This window comes from Scomber japonicus, chromosome 10 (genome assembly GCF_027409825.1).
Source record: "Scomber japonicus isolate fScoJap1 chromosome 10, fScoJap1.pri, whole genome shotgun sequence".
Classification (NCBI taxonomy): Eukaryota; Metazoa; Chordata; class Actinopteri; order Scombriformes; family Scombridae; genus Scomber; species Scomber japonicus.
Genome location: NC_070587.1, coordinates 17,251,676 through 17,273,311, shown reverse-complemented (window position 1 = coordinate 17,273,311; position 21,636 = coordinate 17,251,676). Strand labels below are relative to the sequence as shown.

At 40.0% G+C, this 21,636-nt stretch overlaps 1 protein-coding gene across 1 annotated transcript in view; it reads right to left on the bottom strand.

The window, feature by feature from the left end:
• Nucleotides 1-4,328: 4,328 nt before the first annotated feature.
• Nucleotides 4,329-21,636, bottom strand: part of triob (trio Rho guanine nucleotide exchange factor b) — a 65,102-nt gene continuing 47,794 nt past the window's right edge. Inside the window, 25 exon segments of the mRNA XM_053327433.1 lie at nt 4,329-4,444; nt 4,508-4,756; nt 5,196-5,382; nt 5,594-5,732; nt 6,802-7,002; nt 7,488-7,557; nt 7,769-7,890; nt 8,241-8,403; nt 8,545-8,611; nt 8,613-8,814; nt 8,913-9,155; nt 10,167-11,070; nt 11,321-11,498; nt 11,698-11,889; nt 12,161-12,238; nt 12,393-12,443; nt 12,531-12,623; nt 12,762-12,851; nt 12,992-13,061; nt 13,174-13,277; nt 13,386-13,452; nt 13,633-13,781; nt 14,189-14,284; nt 15,591-15,761; nt 15,867-16,153. Of these exon segments, the coding sequence (XP_053183408.1) occupies nt 4,329-4,444; nt 4,508-4,756; nt 5,196-5,382; nt 5,594-5,732; nt 6,802-7,002; nt 7,488-7,557; nt 7,769-7,890; nt 8,241-8,403; nt 8,545-8,611; nt 8,613-8,814; nt 8,913-9,155; nt 10,167-11,070; nt 11,321-11,498; nt 11,698-11,889; nt 12,161-12,238; nt 12,393-12,443; nt 12,531-12,623; nt 12,762-12,851; nt 12,992-13,061; nt 13,174-13,277; nt 13,386-13,452; nt 13,633-13,781; nt 14,189-14,284; nt 15,591-15,761; nt 15,867-16,153 (4,289 nt within the window).

Here is a 21,636-nt window from a genome sequence, read left to right as displayed (position 1 = left end):
CTGTTATGGTAGTGGTAATAAGATTGAAAGAGTGTAACTACCGACTGCATTCTTTTTCAATTTTGTAAATGAGTTAATTTAATTTGAATGTTTCTTCTTTTGATTGTAAGAAAGTTGCTGCCACTTTACTGAATGGAGGGAATAACCCAGGAGTGTTATTGGGGAAAATGTATCTGTCTGTTTGTATTCAAACTTTTAGACAGACAAGCTGGCAAATTTGATAAAGGCCAACCTGCTTATTTTCCTCTTACAATGGAAGGTGCTACAAGGAGATGTGCATGTGTCACTTCAGTGAATTCAACCCAACATTAGAACCTGGTTTCTTTTGAGAGACTCTGTCCTCGCTCTGTACTATTACAGTACCTTAACTGGTGCTGCTGGGATGAGGCATGTAACCTGATGATTTACTAGTGGATTTCTCTGTGTGATATATCTGGATTTACCAAATACCACATTAGATCTTCAGTGCCATCTAGTGGTCTCACAGAACCTGGTAACATAGTGGGAGTACTGTACAGTAATAATAATCTGTGTGGTAGTCACTAGTGTCATTTTCTCTGCAGTGAGATTAACTTTCTAAGAATTATTAAATGAGTAATGAGAAAACCCCTTTCACTTTGGTAGAGATAGGACCAGAAACATTGATATCGTAACTCAACCTTTAAAAGAGTTTCAGTTTAAACTGTTAAAAGTGAGCCAGACAGGGATGTCTATGTATGAGTGAATGCTGAATTCAGTGGGTGAATGAGATAGAAAAATGTCTAGAAGCTACAGTGAGCTGTCACAAAGAAGAAAATATTGTTTGAATGTTAAGAAATATGCATTCAAATCAATTCTGTAATCAGTAATCAAACCAATTATGTAGACCATAAGATAAGCTATAAATGTGATATGTGTGCGTGTATGCATAGTGTTTTTTTTTAAACACTATGCATCACCTTCACACTGTGCTGCTCATGTGTGACATTTTGATCACAAGATTGTGCACAGATTGCACAGATCTGTGGTTTCATGCAAAACATTGTATGCTACTGTTGCTAAGAAAAACAGGGTGAACTTAACACCTGATAAGAAACACCTTTCACACATCCGTGTACAAGTGTAGCATGGTCACTTGCTAACATGCAGACACAACTGTTGCAGATCATAAAATAAACAACAAGAACTTCCAAAATGTGATTAATTACTTCATACTCTAAACTTAAAAATGGATGATAATTATCACAGCATAAAAATGTCTTTGTTGACTTTTCTTTCTTTCTTTATGGACACAAAAGACACATTTGAAGTGAAAGAAGGCTGTGGGAAAACGGTGCGCTTTGCAATGATACAACAGTAAACTACGTAATTCATGCACCACAGCAGCATCTGCAAAGGACAGATAAGATCACCAACACTTTTTTTAAAAAAATGGCTTATCGCATATAGATCATCAAAGTATTCACTTTATATTACTGAGCACATCTTGTTATCTTACCATCTTGTTTTTGTCATTGTTGGAAACAAAGGACTTCCCCTAATCAGTCTAAATATAAGCCGATGTGTTGCTTTTCTTACGTGTTCTAGTCTGACATGAAGATATAATAATTCTCAGGTGTAAAAGCAGCCTTTAAGTCAAAGTATGGAAGTTGTTTATCATATGTTCAGGGTTTTTCCCCCGTCATCTACTCATGCCAGGAATACAGCATCACTCTGCTTTTCAACCCTCAAAGGTTCTAAGAAACTAATAAATTAGTAATAATTGAAACTCTTCTACAGTACAGTTTCATATGTAGGTGTATGTGAATACATAGCTTCAGAGGCACCAGTTGTTCCTTGTACGTTTAATGGCAAAATAACAGAGGACAAAATAAAATATTTACAACATGTAGTAACATGTAAACACAATCTTCTGTACAAAGAAATATACATGCAAAAGTAAAAATAAGTCAGAATAAAACATTCAAAATGACATTGCTGCAGTCTTGTTCTATGTGTATTTAAAATATGACATTAGTTACTGTATGAGGTTTACATCCTGGGTGTGGGCAAACTGCCCTCCCCCTCTCTGTACATCTTTACATCATGAAGTGGTTGAGTTCCCAAAAGGCAATTTATTACTTCGATCGTATTTTCCCTTGTATAATCTTTATGAGAATTTGATAAACTGATTAAGATGATTTTGGGAAACCCAGATCCACAACAATAAATAAAAATGACACAAAAATGAGACTTTGACTGTACAGACTGACAGAGTCAACATATTTCTGACTTCTTTAACATTAAATCAGATAATCTGACACAGTAACTCTTACAACCTTCAAATTAAATAAGAAACAATTTATGTTTTTAGTTCCACCCACCTCTCTAGGTTGACTCACTCAACTGGCACTTAAAAAAACACTGAAGTTTTCAACAACTTCTCAATCTAAGGACACCAACTCATTCAAATGAAAATAACTGGAAGAGATCTCTTTCATGGCAGATACCTGTTAATGCTGATGAATATTTATCACAGGAATATCTTTGAAATGTTGGTGGTGCAGGATGTCTCCAAAAAAGGATAATGCATTGTCCAATCATTTAAAATTGGTGGTGAATGGGCCACAATGAGCCGTTTTTGTCCAGACCTATTGCTTGATAAAAATATCAAGCAAGCCCGTCTTGTGATGTTGAAACTGAGATGCTAAAATAAAAAATCTAGCAACATACACCAGTATCTACCCACTGAAGCTAAACAAACTCACACAGCAAACCACTTTGTGCACAGCTTGAAAAAAGACAAGTGAAATATATATTTTTTCTTTTTTTTTTTAGCAATTAAACCACCAAACAATTACAGTAAGAATAAATAAAGCCAGACTGAACCTATGTAAACACTCACATGTGTGGGTTCAGTGTGGTCTGTTATAACTTAACATGAGAAATTATTAAAAAAAACAAAACAAAATTAAAAAACACATTTTAGCAGGAAAACAAAGCATAGTCAACTTTGGTATTGTTACAGGAAATAAAACAATGACAAAATGAAAGCATAAGTGCCTATATTTTATAGATACACATTTTTATACATTATTTTCCGAAAACCCTCCTCTTGCCTGGGGTTTAGCAGATATTAATACTGAACTTAATACATAAGAGTTAACACAATACAGACATCTATTGCAGTACCAGGTACGTACATGCCTTTTGAAGAATACGGCTACAACACAAGTCTTCATAAATAGTTGCATAAATGTTAAAGCTGCAACATTGCACATGGGAATTGAATGCAAAATACGAGTGCATTTCTAGTAGCGGTTTGTTCAGTGAATATCCGGCTGCTGAGGGTCCCCAGGGAGATTCTGGACTCGCCTCTTCAATTGCATGGACTCACTAATACTCTGCAAATTAAATAGCTTTCGTTCAATTGAGACAAATTCTCCAAAATGATAGTGAAAGGCAGGAATACTTTATTTACAAATAAGGCGGATGCAGGTTGAAGTCTGAGAAGCTTGGCCGAATACCTTTAACAGAAGTTAATATAGTTTCAGTTTGTGTCACAAACTGTAATGATCTCACCTTTCAAACTGAAGGGGGGTTAAAAGTTGAGCACGGCTATTGCACTGAAAGTAACTACAATGTGTTTCTGGAAAACATGGTTTTGGTCTTCATCTTGTTCTTGGAAAAGTGCACCCTGCTGATAGGTGCCACTTTGTTCATACATCTCATTCCTCTTGTTTTCTCTCTACTTAACTAACTAACCTTTGTTTTCCAAAAGGTACGAATAAAGACAGTTCTCTGTTTCCTCGCTGTACATGGTATCATTTACAAAAAGTAATCTCTCATTACAAAAAAGCATTTTCTTGTGTTCAACTGAAAGCAGCCTGAATTTAGTCTTATTATACAGTATTCTATTTTTCTCTGTTTAACACTGTCCAAAACGCAAGACTTGCTCACGCTGGCTTGTTGAGAAAGCTTGGTTTTTCTCCCTGCCAAGTCAAGGTTTGAAATCTCACACAGATTCAAACAGTTCATTTGTTGTGCAGGCATAATGACAATATGCCAAGGTTAAGGAGGGGAGGTGGGGGAAGAGTCAAAGAGTTTATCAGCAGAGGTCATTCAGTCAGCAGCAGCAGGACTTTTGTGGCTTAGTGAGGGAAAAGGGGATCATCGTGGAAATGTTGCTGGTGGAGGTGGTGCTCTCAGTAGGTTTTTAGCACATCTTAATGGAACCAGGTTAAGTTGTCACTCATCCATTATCATTTGATGGACAGGAATTCCAATACAGAAACGCGATGCTACATGTGGAGAAGAGGTATCCAATTCTGTAGCCTCAACTTTTTGTTGGTGACCTAGTATCCTGTCGGTCAGATGTGGTTGAGCAGGCGGCTGTGAAGGAAGGCCTTTATGCTCTCAATGGGCCGAATATCGTTCTGGTGTTTCCGTCTCTCGATGAAGGAAATTAATCTGGAGGTGTCCAGATGTGAGGTGTGATGATTAGGAGATGGAGGCAATGGTGATGGCTGTGTGTGATTTAAAGTGGCATGTCCAGTGTCTCTGTTAATCACACCTTGAGGCTGGAGCCAGGGCTCCTGCAGGCAGGACGCTGCAGAGGGCCGTCGCTCCGGCTCGCTCTGGAGCAGCAGGCAGACAAAGTCCCTAGCGGCTGGGCTCACACCCTGGAAGTAGTCCTCGGGGAAGCTGAAGTCGAGGCGACAGATGTTCAGACACGTCTCCTCCAAACTCTCATCCAGGAAGGGAGAGGCTCCACTCAGTATAACATAGGTCACCACCCCTGCAAATTATTCAGCCAATCAATACACCAGCAAATTAATCATACATAGATCAGAGAGTCAATTAGTTACTGACAGGATGGAAAGTGGGCTAATCATTCTCAATGACAGTGAGGCTTTTAAAACGTTTTACCAAGACTAGAGAATAGTGTACTTGTTCAGGTTAGATTAAACAATGGCACCTGTATCTCTCTGCTTGGGAGAATATTCAGTTTTATTGTATTACTTCCACCATTTATTTACTACCTATGAATATAACAGTAGAAATTTACCTGACGCTAAATTTATTTATTATATAATTTAGTATGAGTGAGAAGTCTCATCGTGACATAAGCCATCCTGAGACATCAAAACAAATACTGTGACACTGAACTGTGTACTGCTAAGTTATTTTCATAATGTTAGACCCAAGTTACAAACTACTCGCATGTGGTTACACACCTAAGCTCCACATGTCAGACATCAGAAAAGCAGGCTGACCCAGGACCAGCTCAGGAGCAGAGAACTCTGGGCTCCCCAGGAGGGGATGGATGTAGGAGGAGGAAGGGTTCAGGTGAACGGCATCACCAAAGTCTGTCAGCTTCACCACCGGCTGGGAAGACGCATGTTCCACCACAATGTTCTCAGGCTGCAGGAGCAGGAAAAAGGAAGTTTAGACATGAGCACAGATATCCTTAACATCAACACATCCACGGGGCCTATGCAGAATTAAAGTTATTAATCAACAAATTTCATGCTGTTTGTAAAAAAAAAAGAAAAGAAAAAAAAAAGAATGTGGGGCAGCTTGCTAGTGCAGAGTGCCAGGTGCAGTGAGGTGTGAGATGAGAATATATATTTACTTTGAGGTCGAGGTGTGCTATCCTCCAGCTGTGCAGGAAATGGAGCGCTTCGAGAATATCTCTAAGGTACAGAGCTACTTTCTCTTCCGTCAGATTGCCCCAGCTTACTATGTAGTCTAGGAAACGTCCCTGGTCAGCCCTGAAAACAGCAACACATAATACAGTCTTTTGTTTTTTTTGAAAGATAGACATGTTTTGTAGCTACTCCAAAATCCAAATGTTTTTTAAAAAATGATATCACAGGGACAGTCGATTTAGCAGTTACATGTTTTTCAGACATACAGATGTCATACAGTCGTGATGATTCAAGTTTGTTTATTGTACCATACTGTTTCCTGTGATTTAAAAAAAAAAATGAGCTCAGTAGACTCACAGTAGACCCAAGATGCATTGGATTGAAATGTGGGCTTTTTTTGTTTTACTTTTATTTATATGTATTATTAAAGACTGAACAGAGGCCAAAATTGTAATTTACAGAGGTCACAATTTCATTTTTCTGACTTGTATGACTGACTTTTGTCATCAGTGTCTCAAATGTTTGCACATTTCTTGCATTTTAAAGAATAAAGTGCATTTGTAAATTCTAATTTCTGACTTTATTTTTAAGGTTAGATAGTCTTCAGGGTTGAGCTATTATTTGTAATTTTAATATAACTATATCAAGTGAAATCTATTCTATATCTGAGTAAAATATAACTCTATATGGAGTGAAATCTATTCTATATCTGAGTAAAATATAACTCTATATCGAGTGAACTATATTCTATATCTGAGTAAAATATAACTCCATATCGAGTGAAATCTATTCTATATCTGAGTAAAATATAACTCTATATGGAGTGAAATCTATTCTATATCTGAGTAAAATATAACTCTATATCGAGTGAAATATATTTTATATCTGAGTAAAATATAACTCCATATCGAGTGAACTATATTCTATATCTGGGTAAAATATAACTCCATATCGAGTGAACTATATTCTATACAGTATCTGAGTAAAATATAACCCCATATCAAGTGAACTATATTCTATATCTGAGTAAAATATAACACTGAATAGAGTATAAATTTACTCTCATTACAGAGTAAAATTTTTACTCTATTTAGACTGGGACAAAATATTCTCTTTTTCAGAGTAAAATTTTATTAAATTTGAGTAAAATTTACACAGGTAAATTTACTGAGGTAAACACTTTTGGACTTACAACTCCAGCACAAGGATGTAGCTGTTGGCTGTCTCATACGTGTCCAGCAGCTTGACCAAGTTGGGATGATCCATACTCTGTAGGAGTCTGATCTCCTGCAGCACCTGCTCTCGACGCAGAAGCTTCTTGTTGACGTGTTTTGCCGCTATTGTTCGCTTACTCCCTCTCTGGTCACACCGCTTAGTCACTGAGAACCGGCCTCTGGAGAACAGAAAAGAGAATTGACAGAATATCTGAATACCCCTTTAATAGTGTATGGCACCCTTACACCTGCTGAAGTTTGGGGAATGAGACATTTTATTTATGTTACTCACTGGATCACATTTTCTAATCCTTCAGTGGGTGCCTAGTCCCTCACATTTACTGTATCTATAATGTGTTTCCCTGGACTTGGTTTAAAGGGCAACATTACCTCAGAATGATACATGCCCTTGGGTAAATCAGATCAGTTTCATTCTTAAGAAAGTAGGTTTCCAATTTTTCACACGGGTACTGTAGACGGGATGTAGTCAATAAACAAGCTCTCTCAATCAGTTTTATCTCACCACTTCCTAAAAAATGATATTGCTTCCACCGGTGAAAATGTATGTCTTGATTTATAAGCTTTGATGTGGTAATTAAGAGACCACATGAATCAAACACAGAGTTTAGATTAAAGGGTGTTTCACCTATCAGCACATTCTTACCTTCCTAGTTCAGTAATGTCTGTGTAGTGGGACTCAAAGTTGCTTTTCCAGAGAACTTCACTGCCATCATCTGAAAAGTAAGCGTTATACTCAGAATGAGTCAAGCATACTAAACAGAAACTAAACATTTTCTGAGTGGGCTATTTAAATAACACTTCTTTTTCAAAAACCATAGTTGTTAATACCACTTAGTACCCATTTAGCTTTACAGGAAACCCCGGTTAGTCGCAGAAAAAAAAAGGACTTTGAGTGTGCATGGTATATATGCCAGAACAACTCACCTGAGACTCTGAGGCTGGCAGAGGAAGTGACAGAGCCTGTTACATTTGTGGCGACACAGGTGTACACACCGCTGTCCTCTACAGACACTCCCAGGATACGCAGAGCCGCTTCTCCTGTCTCACTGTAGTAGAATGACAGGAAACAAACCATGAAATAAAACAAACCAAGCAGGAGATTTTCTGGATTTGTTGATACTTTGCATGTAGTTGCTGAAGACTCTCCTTGTTTTATCTTAAAAAGATAATAACCTGTCATTACTATCATTACTACTGTTTCTTTCTCTAATCAGGGAATGTTTATTTCAAAAATCTGGTGTGACTTTGTTTTGATGACAAGGCAATCAATCAATTTCTCAATTTTGGACTGATGAGAAAAATCCAGTTGTTATACTATGTGATAAGGAAAAGTGCTACACACACAAAAAAAACAACTTCAGAAGGAATTGAATTACACTGAATCTCATTCTGTCACCTGTAAGTAATGCTGTAGTGTCCATTGTTGCTCAAAGCGTTATTGTCTGGTCCCCGCCAGGTGACGGTGGCTCGGGGTCGACCACACACTTTACATCTCAGAGTAACACTGTCGCCGCTCTCACACATCACATCGCTAACTGGGATGAGGAACTCTGGAGGAGCTAGAGATGAGAAAAAGTGATACTTGAAACATTTCTACACATCTTGACAGTTGAAATATTCAGTGTAATGGCCAATGACAGGAAGGAATAAATAGTAGATCATTTTATAAGACCATAATGACAGCTACAATGTATACATACCATCATAGATGAAGTTGGGATTTAGAAGCTGTAATGAAAATGTAAGGACAAAGTTAGATTCCTTGCACAAGTTAAAATGTAAAGAGAGGAATTATATAAATCAAACTTTTAACTCAGTGAAAGTTCTTCACACACTCCACCTTGACAGAGACTTTGTTGGCCAGGCCGTCCTGAGACTTGCGGTAGCCGTTCTCCATCTTCCTGCCCTCCTTGTCTCTTTTTTCAGACTTTCGGCGGATACGGAGCGCTGTGTGCCATGATAATGATTTTCTAAACCAAACAGGGCCAAAAGAGAGAATGTTTATTTTTTATTCCTTTTATGACTTTGCTTGTTTTTGTCTCACAGAGGGAATATTGCTTATTCTTACTTGATGGTTCCTTCGGGGAGTTCGGGGGTGATGGAGGATGAGGTATGTCCTAATACATAGCCAGGGATCCAGCCCTCAGCGGCAGGGCAGTGCTCGTTGGCCGCCCGATATACCAGGAACATGCTCTGCTGGTTGCTGGCTAGCATTTGGACGACCTCACCCTGCACCACACTGATCTCATCCTCCTTCACTGCCACATAGTCCTGGGTCACCAACATGGTGGACACACTGCTGCTGCTACTGCTTTCACTCTGTCAGAAGAGGAGAGGGTTGAAAAGCATTAGAATCCAATTATACGCCACTATTTAAACACAGCACCCTGTGAAAATTTACAAACTCTCAAACCAACACATCCACACTGACAAACACACGCCCCGAGATACATGCACATAAATTCCTGAAGAAGGGACGTACAGTAAGTGTATCAGTAGGTTCACACCAATCAAATGCTTGATTTGATTGTCAGAAAAACACACAAATAACCTTGCTTGATACATGCATCAGAGGAAGCATTGCAAATTGCTTTTTTATCTTGCAGAAGTATGATGAAAGCTGTCATATAGGTCTATAGTGATGACTGACAAGTCATTATGTAAGACAGATGTTAAGTTCTGAGAAGTCGTGAAGCAGATGTTAGGATCCCCATGTCACAGACGCCGTAATAAGGACCTTTATGTTACAGAGGACAGGCAAATAAAAAAGATCCCCAAGAAGAAATACAGAAGGCACTTTATCAGTCTGCAGACAAATAGAGCTGGCTGAAGTGAAGCAAACAGAAGTTGGTGAAGTAGTGGAGCTAAACATGGCAAAGTTTAGACTTAACAGCCTTACAGGACAAAAAGAGAAAAAAGGTAAATGTCAAAACTTCCAATACATGAAAAAAGTTCAGCGATTCTTGATTATTTCTGTAGGAGAATTAATGTAAAAAATGAGAGAAAATTCTGAAATCATTTGGTGACTGTTAGTGCCTATTGGCTGAAGTTGAGAAGCAAACAAAAAAGCTGAAAGAGAGTCTAAGAAAGCAGCAACAGTTGCTCTATGAATCAGATCCACACTGTTAGTATATTCTGGGAGAGCCAGAAAATTCTCTTTCACACACACTGTCGGTGAAGTTAGTGCACTCAGATAGCTGTTAATCTCCAGTGTAGTAGTCGTTGCATGTGCAAGCCATTCTCAGAGCCAGCGGCAGGGTGACTGACTGACAGCCAGTCAGTGAGGGCGGGGTTAGTGACTGGTGAATAGCTTCACTGAAGCCTTGTCCTCGATTGGCATCTTACCCCGTTGCTCTGGGTGGAGTGTATGGACTGCTCGCTGGTGGAGGAGCAGGTGCTCATGCGGTCTAAGTCCTTACTGTGGGTAGAGTGGCGGTGATGAGAGGGCGTCCCATGGCTTCCTCTGCCCAAAGAGTCCCCTCCACCACCACTGTCACTGAGGTAGGAGAAGGAACTAGGCCGGCTGTTGGGAGAGGGAGGCACAGCCGGGACCATAGACCAGAAGGAGTTGCTGGTGGGGACAAAAACTTCCTTTCCTCCACCTCCCCCACCTCCTCCAGGAGACTGAGGTGAAATCAGAGGGGTAACAGTTCCAACTCGAGAGCTTTTGAGATGCAAATTCAGAGGAGCCACAGCCATCTGTGGTATACCAGCGGGTTGATGTTTCTGTGTTTCGTCATATCCTCCCAGACCCTGTCTGACACTTGCCTCAATGCTGCCTGTAGGTCTGTTACTGTTATTACAGTTGCTTCCATGAGGACCATCCAGCATCCTCATTTTAGGGACCTCTGAGGCTAACAGCTCTCCATTTGTGGTGGGGTCTGAATACGGGTTAGAGGGAAGGGACTGAGGAGTCTGAGGTTGGCAGGGTGACCACATACCTGCTGATCTGTCGGGCCCCTCGGGGCCTGGGGGATGGTGGTGGTGGACGGGCTGGGGGAGACGTGAGGATGGCTGAGGGATTCGGGAGGGTCGGGAGCGAGGGCCACACAGAGAGGAAGAGCTGCCCCCTGATCCTCCAGAGCCTCCGCCGCCACCTCCACCTCCCATGTTGGAGCTACTGCCTCCTGGCAGGCCTCCAGTACTACTGCTGCTGCTGCTGGGTGGACCGCTGGGCCCGCTGCCACCCACATGATTCCTCTGATACTCTATGGGAGATGTCAGAGCTGTGGAAAATTACAAGGGGTTCAGTTTTCAGATTCAATATTTCACTCATATTAATTAAAAAATTCTTCTAAAGAAAAAGTTATAGAAAATCCTGAAAACTCAAACATAATGCTGTTCTATCTTGAGTACATTTTGAATAACAGAACTACCAGGCTAACTAGTTTCTACCACTTTCTATGTGTACTGCTCCAACATCATTTTGATGGAGGTTTGTAATGTTATGTACACAGTAATAAACTCAACTCTTACCATTGAGGAAATTGCGCTGGTTCTCTAGTATCTGGCTGACCTGGTGGAGCCAGACTTGACTGACTCCAGGGCTTGCTGAATGGAGGGTGTACCTCTCCACATTGCCACTTGATGATCTGGAAGTCAGTGTGAACTTGCAGGGGTCTTCTGCATTTTCTTCTAGACCCAACCAGCTCACCTGAAGTGATAAGACAGGAACAGAGGAAGAGAGAGGAAGAAAAGAGTGGTGGGGGATAAATATGGTAAAATGACAAAGATGGAGATGTTGAATACATTTGTAAAATGAACTTGACAATGGCTTCTTGATGTTGGGAATTGTGCATTTGTACATTTTGCTCTTAGGGTATTTTTCTGCTATTTTACTGAGCAACACTAACCTTGATGCTGTTCTTGAAGAGGTAGCCAGGAGTAGAGAAGCCCTTCTTTTTGTCCAGGGGCTCACTAAATATAACAATCTGCTCAAATAGGAAGACTCTCCTTTCTTTCATTCTGGACAGAAGTCCTCCATCCTGGTCTGAAACCATGAAGGTGTCTTGGAGGAGCAATCTGCCCTGGGCTACAATTTTACCCTAAAGAAAGAGGTAGAGCAGAGAGGAAGGAAATAAGATGACAGTGGTGGAACGTATGATATTAATAAAGCAGAGAGGAAGCCTACAAACTACTTCCAGTACTTCTAACATATCTGTGACAAACATGCGTGCACACTGACACCTAGTGGCAGTTGACTAAAATTAGAAACTGATTTGCAGGGTATAAACTTGTAAACTTAACTGGACTACATTACTTAAATTAGACAAGTTATCCAAAAATACACATATGGAGTATAAAGAGCAGTCTTACATCGAAGCCTTGAAGACGCCCAACATTCATCATGTCATTGCAGCGCTTGGGGACCACACACATCACCTCTACAGCTTTCTAAAGTAGAAAATTAAGGTAAACAAACTTTAAGAGGGAAGTAAAAGCTATATTATAGGGAAGTTCAGTTATATTTATGTGTGGTTTAAGAGGTCAAGTAGTAGCGTATGCATTGGAGTAGTGTTTGAGCCTAAATCTGAGCAGCATGTCTTACCTCCAGCTCTGTTGTATCCATTCCAGCCTTCTTAGAAAGTTTGTGAAGGTCCTGTGACAGAGTTAAAATATATTTATAGATACTGCTTGTGTAGCCTGAGTGCTACATGCAGAGTAATAACCATTGTGGTGAATTTACCTTCAGTAGTAGCTGGTACTTCATTATGCGCTGGACAGGTTTGATAAGAAGGTCAGTGATCTGCAACCTGTGGCCCAGTCGTTGCTTAAGGTCCTGGTCAAAGATAGGAAAGTTATCGTCTTTAAAAGTGACTAATCACATTGCCAATAACAACATGGATAATCTGCTGAAAATGAGAACATTTTCTGTAGATTTGATGCAGTACATGTAAAATTATGCAAAATGACTTACTTCAAAGTAAGTGTCAATGTACTCTGACACAATGTGCTCAGATTTAGGCTTGTTCTGGCAGTACACAATGTACATGTGTAGCCTCCGCTCCTGCAGTTAGAGCAAAGCCAGAAAACACAGGTAGCTTTTAGAAGTGAAAAGAAATATCACACATGAAAATGCATTTCATATTCTTACAATGAGCACATGTAACACAAAACCAGAATGTAAAGCAAACGTGAATAACTCGCCTGTTTGACGAATAAAGAAGCCAGTCTGTCAGGATCCTCCAAACACTTCTCAAGCTCACCCAGGAAAAAACTGTGGAGCAGTCAAGAGAGAAACACATTATTTGCAATGTTATATTTCTTGACACTGGGGCAGATAATAAACTTTTAGACTTTGTAGGGCAAGTGAACTGAAAAAGACGTACTCTTTGTGCCAGTCATAGATCTGATGGATGTTTCCGAAGACAATCTTGTCTTTTCCTCTCATGTCATCCGGAACTCCTTCCTCTTTCATACGGCTCATGTAACCCTGAGAGGAGGAAAGTCAAATCAATTGTAAAACATTAAGCAAACACCAACCAATCTCTGAAAGCTGATATTCAGATATTTTATGTGTTGTAATTCATTCCTTCGATACCTCCACCACTGATCCCAGGTCTCTGACATAGTCTCTCTCTGTCTCCACCAGCTCCAGCAGCACATAACTGTAAGACAGAAAACAGAAATTGTCACTGTGTAATACAAATGTAATGCACTCAGCTGTGGATGAACTTCAGAAATCTTCCATATAAGCACACAAACTGAAGAGAAGCATAATTAACAGATTGAACTCAAGTAGCTTTTGTTTATCAAAACACTTAACAAAACGCAGGCTTGTAACTCACTGTCTTCTCTTGAAGAAGCCAGACTTGCGCTCTTCCACCTCGTCGATGGGTGAGGAGGAGGAGAGGAGGGAGTTGTCGGAGGGGTTGAGGGAAGGAGAGCTGCTGTCGCCTTGCTCCACTGACAGAGAACTGGGACGATCCTCCAGTGACTGAAGGAGGAGAAGTTGGGGAAGATCGAGGGAAGGGAGAAACGGAGGGATGAAGAGGCAGAAGAAAAACACACTATAAAAGAGCTGAAAGAGGCTTGCAGAGTATTTACAGTACTAGAGAAACCATACTGATTTTAGTTTGGTATGAATCTGTATGTAGGCCTTTGGGCATGTGTGTGTTGGGATACTGGCCAGAACTTGATTCCCATTTGTTGGAACAGAGGACAGCTGGCATAGTGAGTCACAGTCCTGACAGATGACTAGTAGACCAAGATGCCATTCTTTGTCAACAACACCAGAGAAAAGCGTGTGTGCCTGTATGTGCATCTATCACAATTGTTCTCCATACAGAAATGTGCCACATTTGCATGTATTTGTGAGTTGTTTCTTCATGATTTCTATCTCACCATCTTGCTCTTCACAAGCTCCTCAATGGCACTGACCAGTTCAGCAGCACTGGGTGTCTCTGAACTGCTGGGACGAGCGGACAGACGGGATGCAGACTGAAAAAGAGAGAGCAAAAACAAACAAGAGACAGAAAGTTAAAGGTTAAGGTGCAATACCACATTCATGTTAGTCAATGTGTTATCACAAATGTAAAACTCAGGAGTGCTGCATGCATGCAGGAGTCATACAGACTCGAAGGAATATACTGTGTATGTGATCAGGCTCACCATTGTTGAGATTGGACCCCGATACTCCACATGTCCAAATAAGGACTTGGTGGGTGTGATCTCCCTAATAAAAGGGTTAATTGGGGGCCAAGTTGGAGCCAATCACAGGCTGGTCTCAGGGGGAAACAGGGGTTATGAGGTAGGTTTAGGTCAAGGGCAAGCTCTGGGATTGGACTGCTGTTCAAGCACTGGCACCATGATTGGTCAAACAACTTATATACAGCAAACAGTGTTGCTTAATACTCCATCAGAGAGAAAGCTTGACTCTGAAACAGAGCCCAGTTTGAGGCATGGTGGCAGGCAAATTTTTAAAAAAGGATCCCCTATACGCAACCAGACTTATTGGGGATACACTATTTTGTCCCACAAACACATCACTACCGCAGAAACAAGTGAATGGAGTATTCAGTTCAGCAACGATAGAATCATTACACTCCAAGGGAATGACATTTAGTTGGTGAGAGACAGAAATGGAGAAGGTGACAAGAAAGTTAAATAAAGAAGGAGCCAAAGTGGAGATGAAGAAGTGGTGTTACATGGAGAGATAGGGAAACTGGGAGAGAAGAGAGGCAGAACAGAAATCAACATAATGCTGAAGAAAGGAACATGCAACAATCAAGAAAATAAGAAGAGAAAAGAAAAAAAATTAGTGCCAAAGGAAAAATTCTGCTGTTTAACTTAGCTCTGTGTGGTTGAAAAGTGATATTTACAGCTCTACTGTATGTGGAACTGAGCAAAGACAACAGGCAACAAAACATCTGTCTGACTCATTCATGTGGGTAAATTATTGAAGAAATGAGCCAGTTTGTAAAAGCATGAAAAATGGAAATCTTTCCCACAAACATGTTTAGTAAGCATCTTTCTCTGAAGATACAGTTATACAGTAATTTCAGTTTTATTTGTAAGTGCAATTTACTTTGTTTTTCCCCTAATGTCTTACATATATACAAATGTAACCGTTCTTCCAATTCATGTACATAATATCTGTGTGTATCTGTGGCTCATATAAAATAAAAGACAAAACCACAAACAGCTGTTTTCATCTTGCTAAGTTTAAATGATGAACAGAACCCTTGTTTATATTGGGTGGTATTCTTTGTATGGACGGTATGATTAAGTATCCACATTGACCCACCTTGTCATCTTGGGAGTCAGGCTGCAGCAGGCTGTGCTGCTGGATGGCCATAGGGGGAGGTAGAGGGACGGCATCAGCCCCTTCCTCTCCTTCCTCCTCCCCGCAGCTCTGCATGCCTGATGAGGAAGACTTGGACAAGGTACCACTGCTCAACCCCTCATTACGCATACGCTGGAGAAAAAAAAAAGAGAATAAAGAGAATAATGATTGTCAGCTAGCAGGTCTGAACCACAACTGGGTTTATAAATGGCATTGTGCTGCTTTATCTGTTCTTACTTCCTCCAGTGTCTCGTCCTGTGGTGTGGCAGCACTGTCGTCAGAGTCCTTCTGCGAGCCGACCATTGCGTCCATGTTCTTCCTCGTGCCGTCACGGTTCTTCTTGTGCTTGTGGGCGAGCTTCTTGACGTGGCCGTCAGCTTTGCCGGAGCTGAGCCGCCGTACGGGGCTGGTCAGCCACTTCCTTAAGGTGTTTCCTGGACGTTTGGGGCCTGGTGAGCTGTGAGGACCCAGGGTTTGGCTGGAGCCTGGCTGCAGGGCATCATTACTGGATACAGACAAAGTATCTAAAAGATGAAGGAGAGAAAAGAATTAACACAACTACTTTATTGAGGCACATAATGCAATACAAATAAAAACAAAAGCATCATCTCATCATCAATCAAAATGCAAGATTGCAAGTTGTTATAAGTCTATATTCATTGACAGCTGTTAAATTCAGGGACTAACACCAGACAACAACTAATCCATGTGATTAATGTTGTCTAGTAAACACAGAAGCAAAACAGTCCTATAGTTTTTTGTTTGAAGTCTGTTCAATTAAGAACTGCGAAATATGACACTTTGTTCATTTCAATCAAATACATGTAGTCAAAAATAGACAACTTATATTGTCAGCAATTATTCAGATTATTCTTTCTCCATTCTAATGCATTTATATGTTCAACTCTGCCCGTAGTTTTTGCCTGTAAAGAGTATTTAAACGTTAAACAACATTTTTAGGCACTGTGCATATATGAGAATGAATATGTTTGCATAAACTAAAGAGAAGATATGATAAAGTTCTGTATGGTTGTGTTTGTTTGCACAGGGCTTTAAGTGTTATGTGCAGTAGGCAGGCTGGCCTCCCCCTCAGAGCTATGACGGCTCCTTGGGGAACCTGTAGGAGGAGATCTCTTCTTTGACTAGAAATGGAGCAATAAGAAAAGAATACAGGATAAAGGGATGCTTGAGGCTCACATTCACTGATACATCCACCTGTCTGCCTCACCTGTCTTCTCATTCACTCCTTTCCTTCTTGCTTTCTGCCTTTATTCCAACCTCTTGTCTGCTCCATTGTCTGTGAATTCCCTCATTTGTTTTCTTTACCATCAAAAAAAAAAACGAGGGAGAAATAAAACCTCTCTACAGACTCAACAAACTATCTGGCTGAGAAGTCTTGGGATGATAATGTTGAGGTTGGATTTCTTTGTGTGTTATTACACTGTGTAACATTATCTCAACTCTAACGCCACACAGCATTTCCTGGAGAAGACCTTTGAGTCTCCTTTGAGACCTCATAGTTCAACACAAAGGATCAGCATGTTTCTAGAGGACCAGAATAAAAAAAAAACTACATAGATATCATGAAGTCTACCTATCACTCAAGGATGAGAAAATCATCTCAGTATCAATCAAAAATCCCACTGAGATGCATTTCATTGATAGAGTTCTCAGATTTTCTAAACTGGTGTTTTCTATCATTTACAGGTGAAGCGAGTTAAACTTAATCAGAAGATTCACTCTTAGCACAGAGAGACTCAAGTGACAATGTTCTCATTGTGCAGAGCAGCACATGACTTCCAGGGAGGATTTAACTGCAAAAACAAGTGCATCAGTATGGGGGCTGAAGTTGACTCAAGGACAATGCTCATCCTACGCTCCTACATCCTTCTGCTTTGAATTGTTTGCATCACATCATGTTGTTGACCTGATGCGAAATGTAGAAATGGATGAAATTAGATTTTTTTAAAGGCTAATTTATGTCTGAATACAAGACTAAATTACCCACATATGAGGATACTTTGTTGGTTGATTAGTGAGTAAAATGTTAAAGCCTCCATATTATTCAGCTTTAAAAAGATGCAGCTGCTAGAGATTAAACAACGTGACATGGCTACATGGCTGTCATGAATGGCAGGTGTGGAAATTCTGCCTCCGCTCATTGGACTCTTTGCATAGACCCACACTGTTGAGTGTATACGTGCCTATTCCTGAATGAATGCATCTGCATGAGAACGTGCGTGTCAGTCATTCAGCCTCTGGGAGACTTATTTTTACTGCGCTCTGCTGATACGAAGCATGTGTTCTCACATCGCATGCAAGGGAACAAAGCACAGCTCCCAGAATAACAAGCATCACCCACATCAGGCACTGTTAAGAGTCTAAAGTCATTTTCTCTCAAGTCTCCTCTCACCAGCTCACTCTGATAATGCCCAGGTTACGTAACGATGATGGTCATGATCTTTCATTGCAATACAATCTACGGTTTACAGTTTCAGACTCTTTTATCTAAAGTGACGTACATCTAATCTGAGAGTTTATACAACACAAGCAGGGATCTAGTCAGGAGAGAACAAATATGATTAAGTGTCATAAAGCTAAGTTTGAGTCCAATACGACATAGGGGTCAACGGACAGTGCACAGACACAATGCATAGAGTGCAAAGAATGTGTAGATGAAGTAATCCTCAAATGCCTCGTGCAAGATTTTCTTAACCAGCAGCAAGGTGAACAACAACGTGAGTAAATTGAGGCATGCATGCGAGAACAAATCTCTTTATCCTATTTTCATACTGCAATTTATTTTCTACCAAAGACAAGGTCACACGGATACTTTTGCATCTTGCAGAGAAGGGGAAGCTTGAACTGCTTGAAAGATCTATAAATTCCACCCAAGGGGTCTTCATAAAGTCAATAGGTGTGTGTGTGTGTGTGTGAAGGGGGGGGGGGTTGTCTTGCTTGAGGGCAGCTTGATAGAAGATAATAATCCTTTTTTTGGCACAAATGTTTACATGCCACCACAGATTTAACTATAGATTTTAGGGAAGCAGTGTGATTTACCTGCCTCTCCAATCTCCCCTGCAGTAATAAATGAAAACCAGAGTCACAACTGCTTATTACGATGCTGGCCTGGAATGTTTTAGTCATGGATACAATCATGGAGCCTATTTAAGGCTGTAACTCTCATGACTCAGAATACCTTTGCTTTCCTATTGTTAGCCTTTAAGGGCTATCAAAACCTTCCATTATGAGTTTTGTGTACTTTTAATGCAGTGGATAACAAATCAGTCATACAAATTATCCATTCATACTAAAAGCATAAAGTATAGTTCACACATTTGAATTGTCAATGTAAGTGAACTTATCAGCTGTTTCACACAAGACTGTTTCCCCTTTCTGGATGTTCTTTTATTATAGCTGACAATGATGACCTACAGTGCACACCTACATAATGTAACACTTAAGTAATTAGGTAGAAAACACATCACAGCTATAATGTTGGAGATTGTAGGACGATTTCGGCAGACAATATTTTACATTGTCAGTTACCAATTGTTTATCAAGTGAGATAACATATATTTTTAAATGTATTTAAAATTCTGTCAAACTATGAAACTGATTTAATTTTCTTTGCGATATTGTGAGGGAATGCAACTTCCATAAAATACCAATATTAAAGTTTAGACATTTTAATAAACAGTGCTAGAACGTAAAAATACATCTTCAGTAATAATTAGATAATGCAGTGATTTTGGCTTAAAAACGTAATTAAAAAATCTACCACTTGTCCTTTATGTGTCATGACTAAAATGTTTAACCATTGACAGATAGCTAAGCATTTAGAGGCATCTACATGCTCCCATAAGTCTGAAGAGGTCGTGCTAACAGGGGTGTAAATGGGTTAAACATTGGGTCAGTAGCCTTGACACATTCCTCCTAGGTGGAAAATAACCCTAAAAGACAGACAGACACACACACACACACAGGGTATGACCTTTGCCCTTTGCCCTGCAGGGTGTCTTTAATTGTGAAGACACCTCAGGAACAGCTGGTCAGACTCTCACCCTCATGGGAAACAAAAATGGGGGACACATAACTTGTTTGCAGACATTACTGTAGCTATAAAACATCCTCCTCATGTAATCATTATTTTTATATTAGTGGTTTTTGGCTGAGTCGCAAGAATAAACCACACTGTTTGATAAGATTAAAGTGATTTAAAACTGCTATACTTGAAAATGTCTATCCATTTTGTCAACGCTGTGCTACTTGGTAGAGTGAGCGATGTTATGAAATTTTGATTGTTTTTAAACATAAAAACAATTATGACATGAGAGGCTTTACATTGGTAGACTGGCACCAAAATAAAAAAATAAATGCTAGCCATTTCCACCAAGCCCACAAGAGACCTTACTTACCGTAGCAACAACCTATCAGCACATGTAAGTATTTCCTGTGTGCTTCTACAGCAGCTATCTCATCTTTATCTTCAATCAACATAATTGTTGTGAATTTGTACTGGAATCTCTAGTTTTCCTACAGCTGACATTAAAATGTGTAGTAATAAGCTTGTTAATCTTCTCTAAAATGATTATCTTGACTCAATTAGTAAACTGGCATCTCTGTCTCAATTTTGGATCAAAGGCATCTTGTTCTCTTCTAGTTTAATTCATCAACAGACTCATTAGTAGACCCATCAGCTTCCAAAATACTGAGGTGGCTGGGATAACCACTTGAGCCATATGCATGCAAATCTCTATGTGTACTCTGGTTTGATAGACAACATACATATGTGTGTGTATATATAGTAAATGCACACACACACACAGTACATGCAAAGCATAAATGTACTGTATTTACAGACATTCAAACATCTATGTCTTCAATTCTGCTTAAACACAAAATAGTCAACGATACCCAACATGCGAAAGGCAAATTAGATCTCCGTTTGACCTTTTCATAAAATCTCCTCTGTTTATCTCTGTGAGCCGATATCCCTGAGAAGAGTCACATCAAGAGTCCACCAGATACTCTCTACAGCATCTTTAGATCAGTCACTTCTCATTCATGCTACAGCAAAGAACATGCTTGATTTACAACTTTACGTGTGTGCCTGTGTCTCAGAATAGGAGGGAGGGGAGGGGCTGTTGTACAACTGGAGTGATCCCGAAAGTCACAGCAGCTCCGTAGAAGCATGCCTGAGATTCCAGAGGTGTCACCGGGGGAGCATCTTTCGTGTGGTCTTATCTTCTCCAGGAGATGGGACACAAAAACACAGACACAAACATGAGTCGCTGCAGTTGGAGACATGCTTTCAGGGGCGTAGGTGCAAAGGGGGGGTTTGGCTGGCTGATATGTAAAAATGTGGACAATGTTGAAGAGGGCTTGCCACCAACAGCCGCAATTAGCAAGGGTGTGGAGTTGGGATGGGACAGTGGAGATAGAGAGTTGAGAGACCACCCGCTCTGGGAAAACTATTCTGATATTTTGGAGCTTGGTGTTTTATTATTAGTGAACTTAAAGAACTATGAAAACATTCAACAGAAAAGGGGCAATATTTAAGAAGCTTGTGATTTTTCAACTCTATTCGACCGCATTATTTCTCCCTGAGGTCCACAGTAATACCCTGTGCGCATCTGTGTTGCACCAGTCTGACCCCACATATAGACAAGCATGAAGATATAATCTTGTCAGTGTGATTTTAAGTAGATTTAATATTTCATCACATAATGGTGCATTCACCAAATTACTTTCACAACCATTAATGCCTCAACATAATCCATACTTGAGTGGATATTAGTGAATACCCACTGCATAAAACCCAGATAAAAATAGCTGATGTGGCTGACAACAAAGGCAACCTGTCAAAGAAGACAAACAATCACTACATTGTTTACTGCACAATAAATCATTTCATTTTAAGGCAACTTTCTGACCCTGCTTTAAGATTCAAAACTGCATCTTCATGTCATCCACACAGACAGAAGAATAATATGTACACAACTAT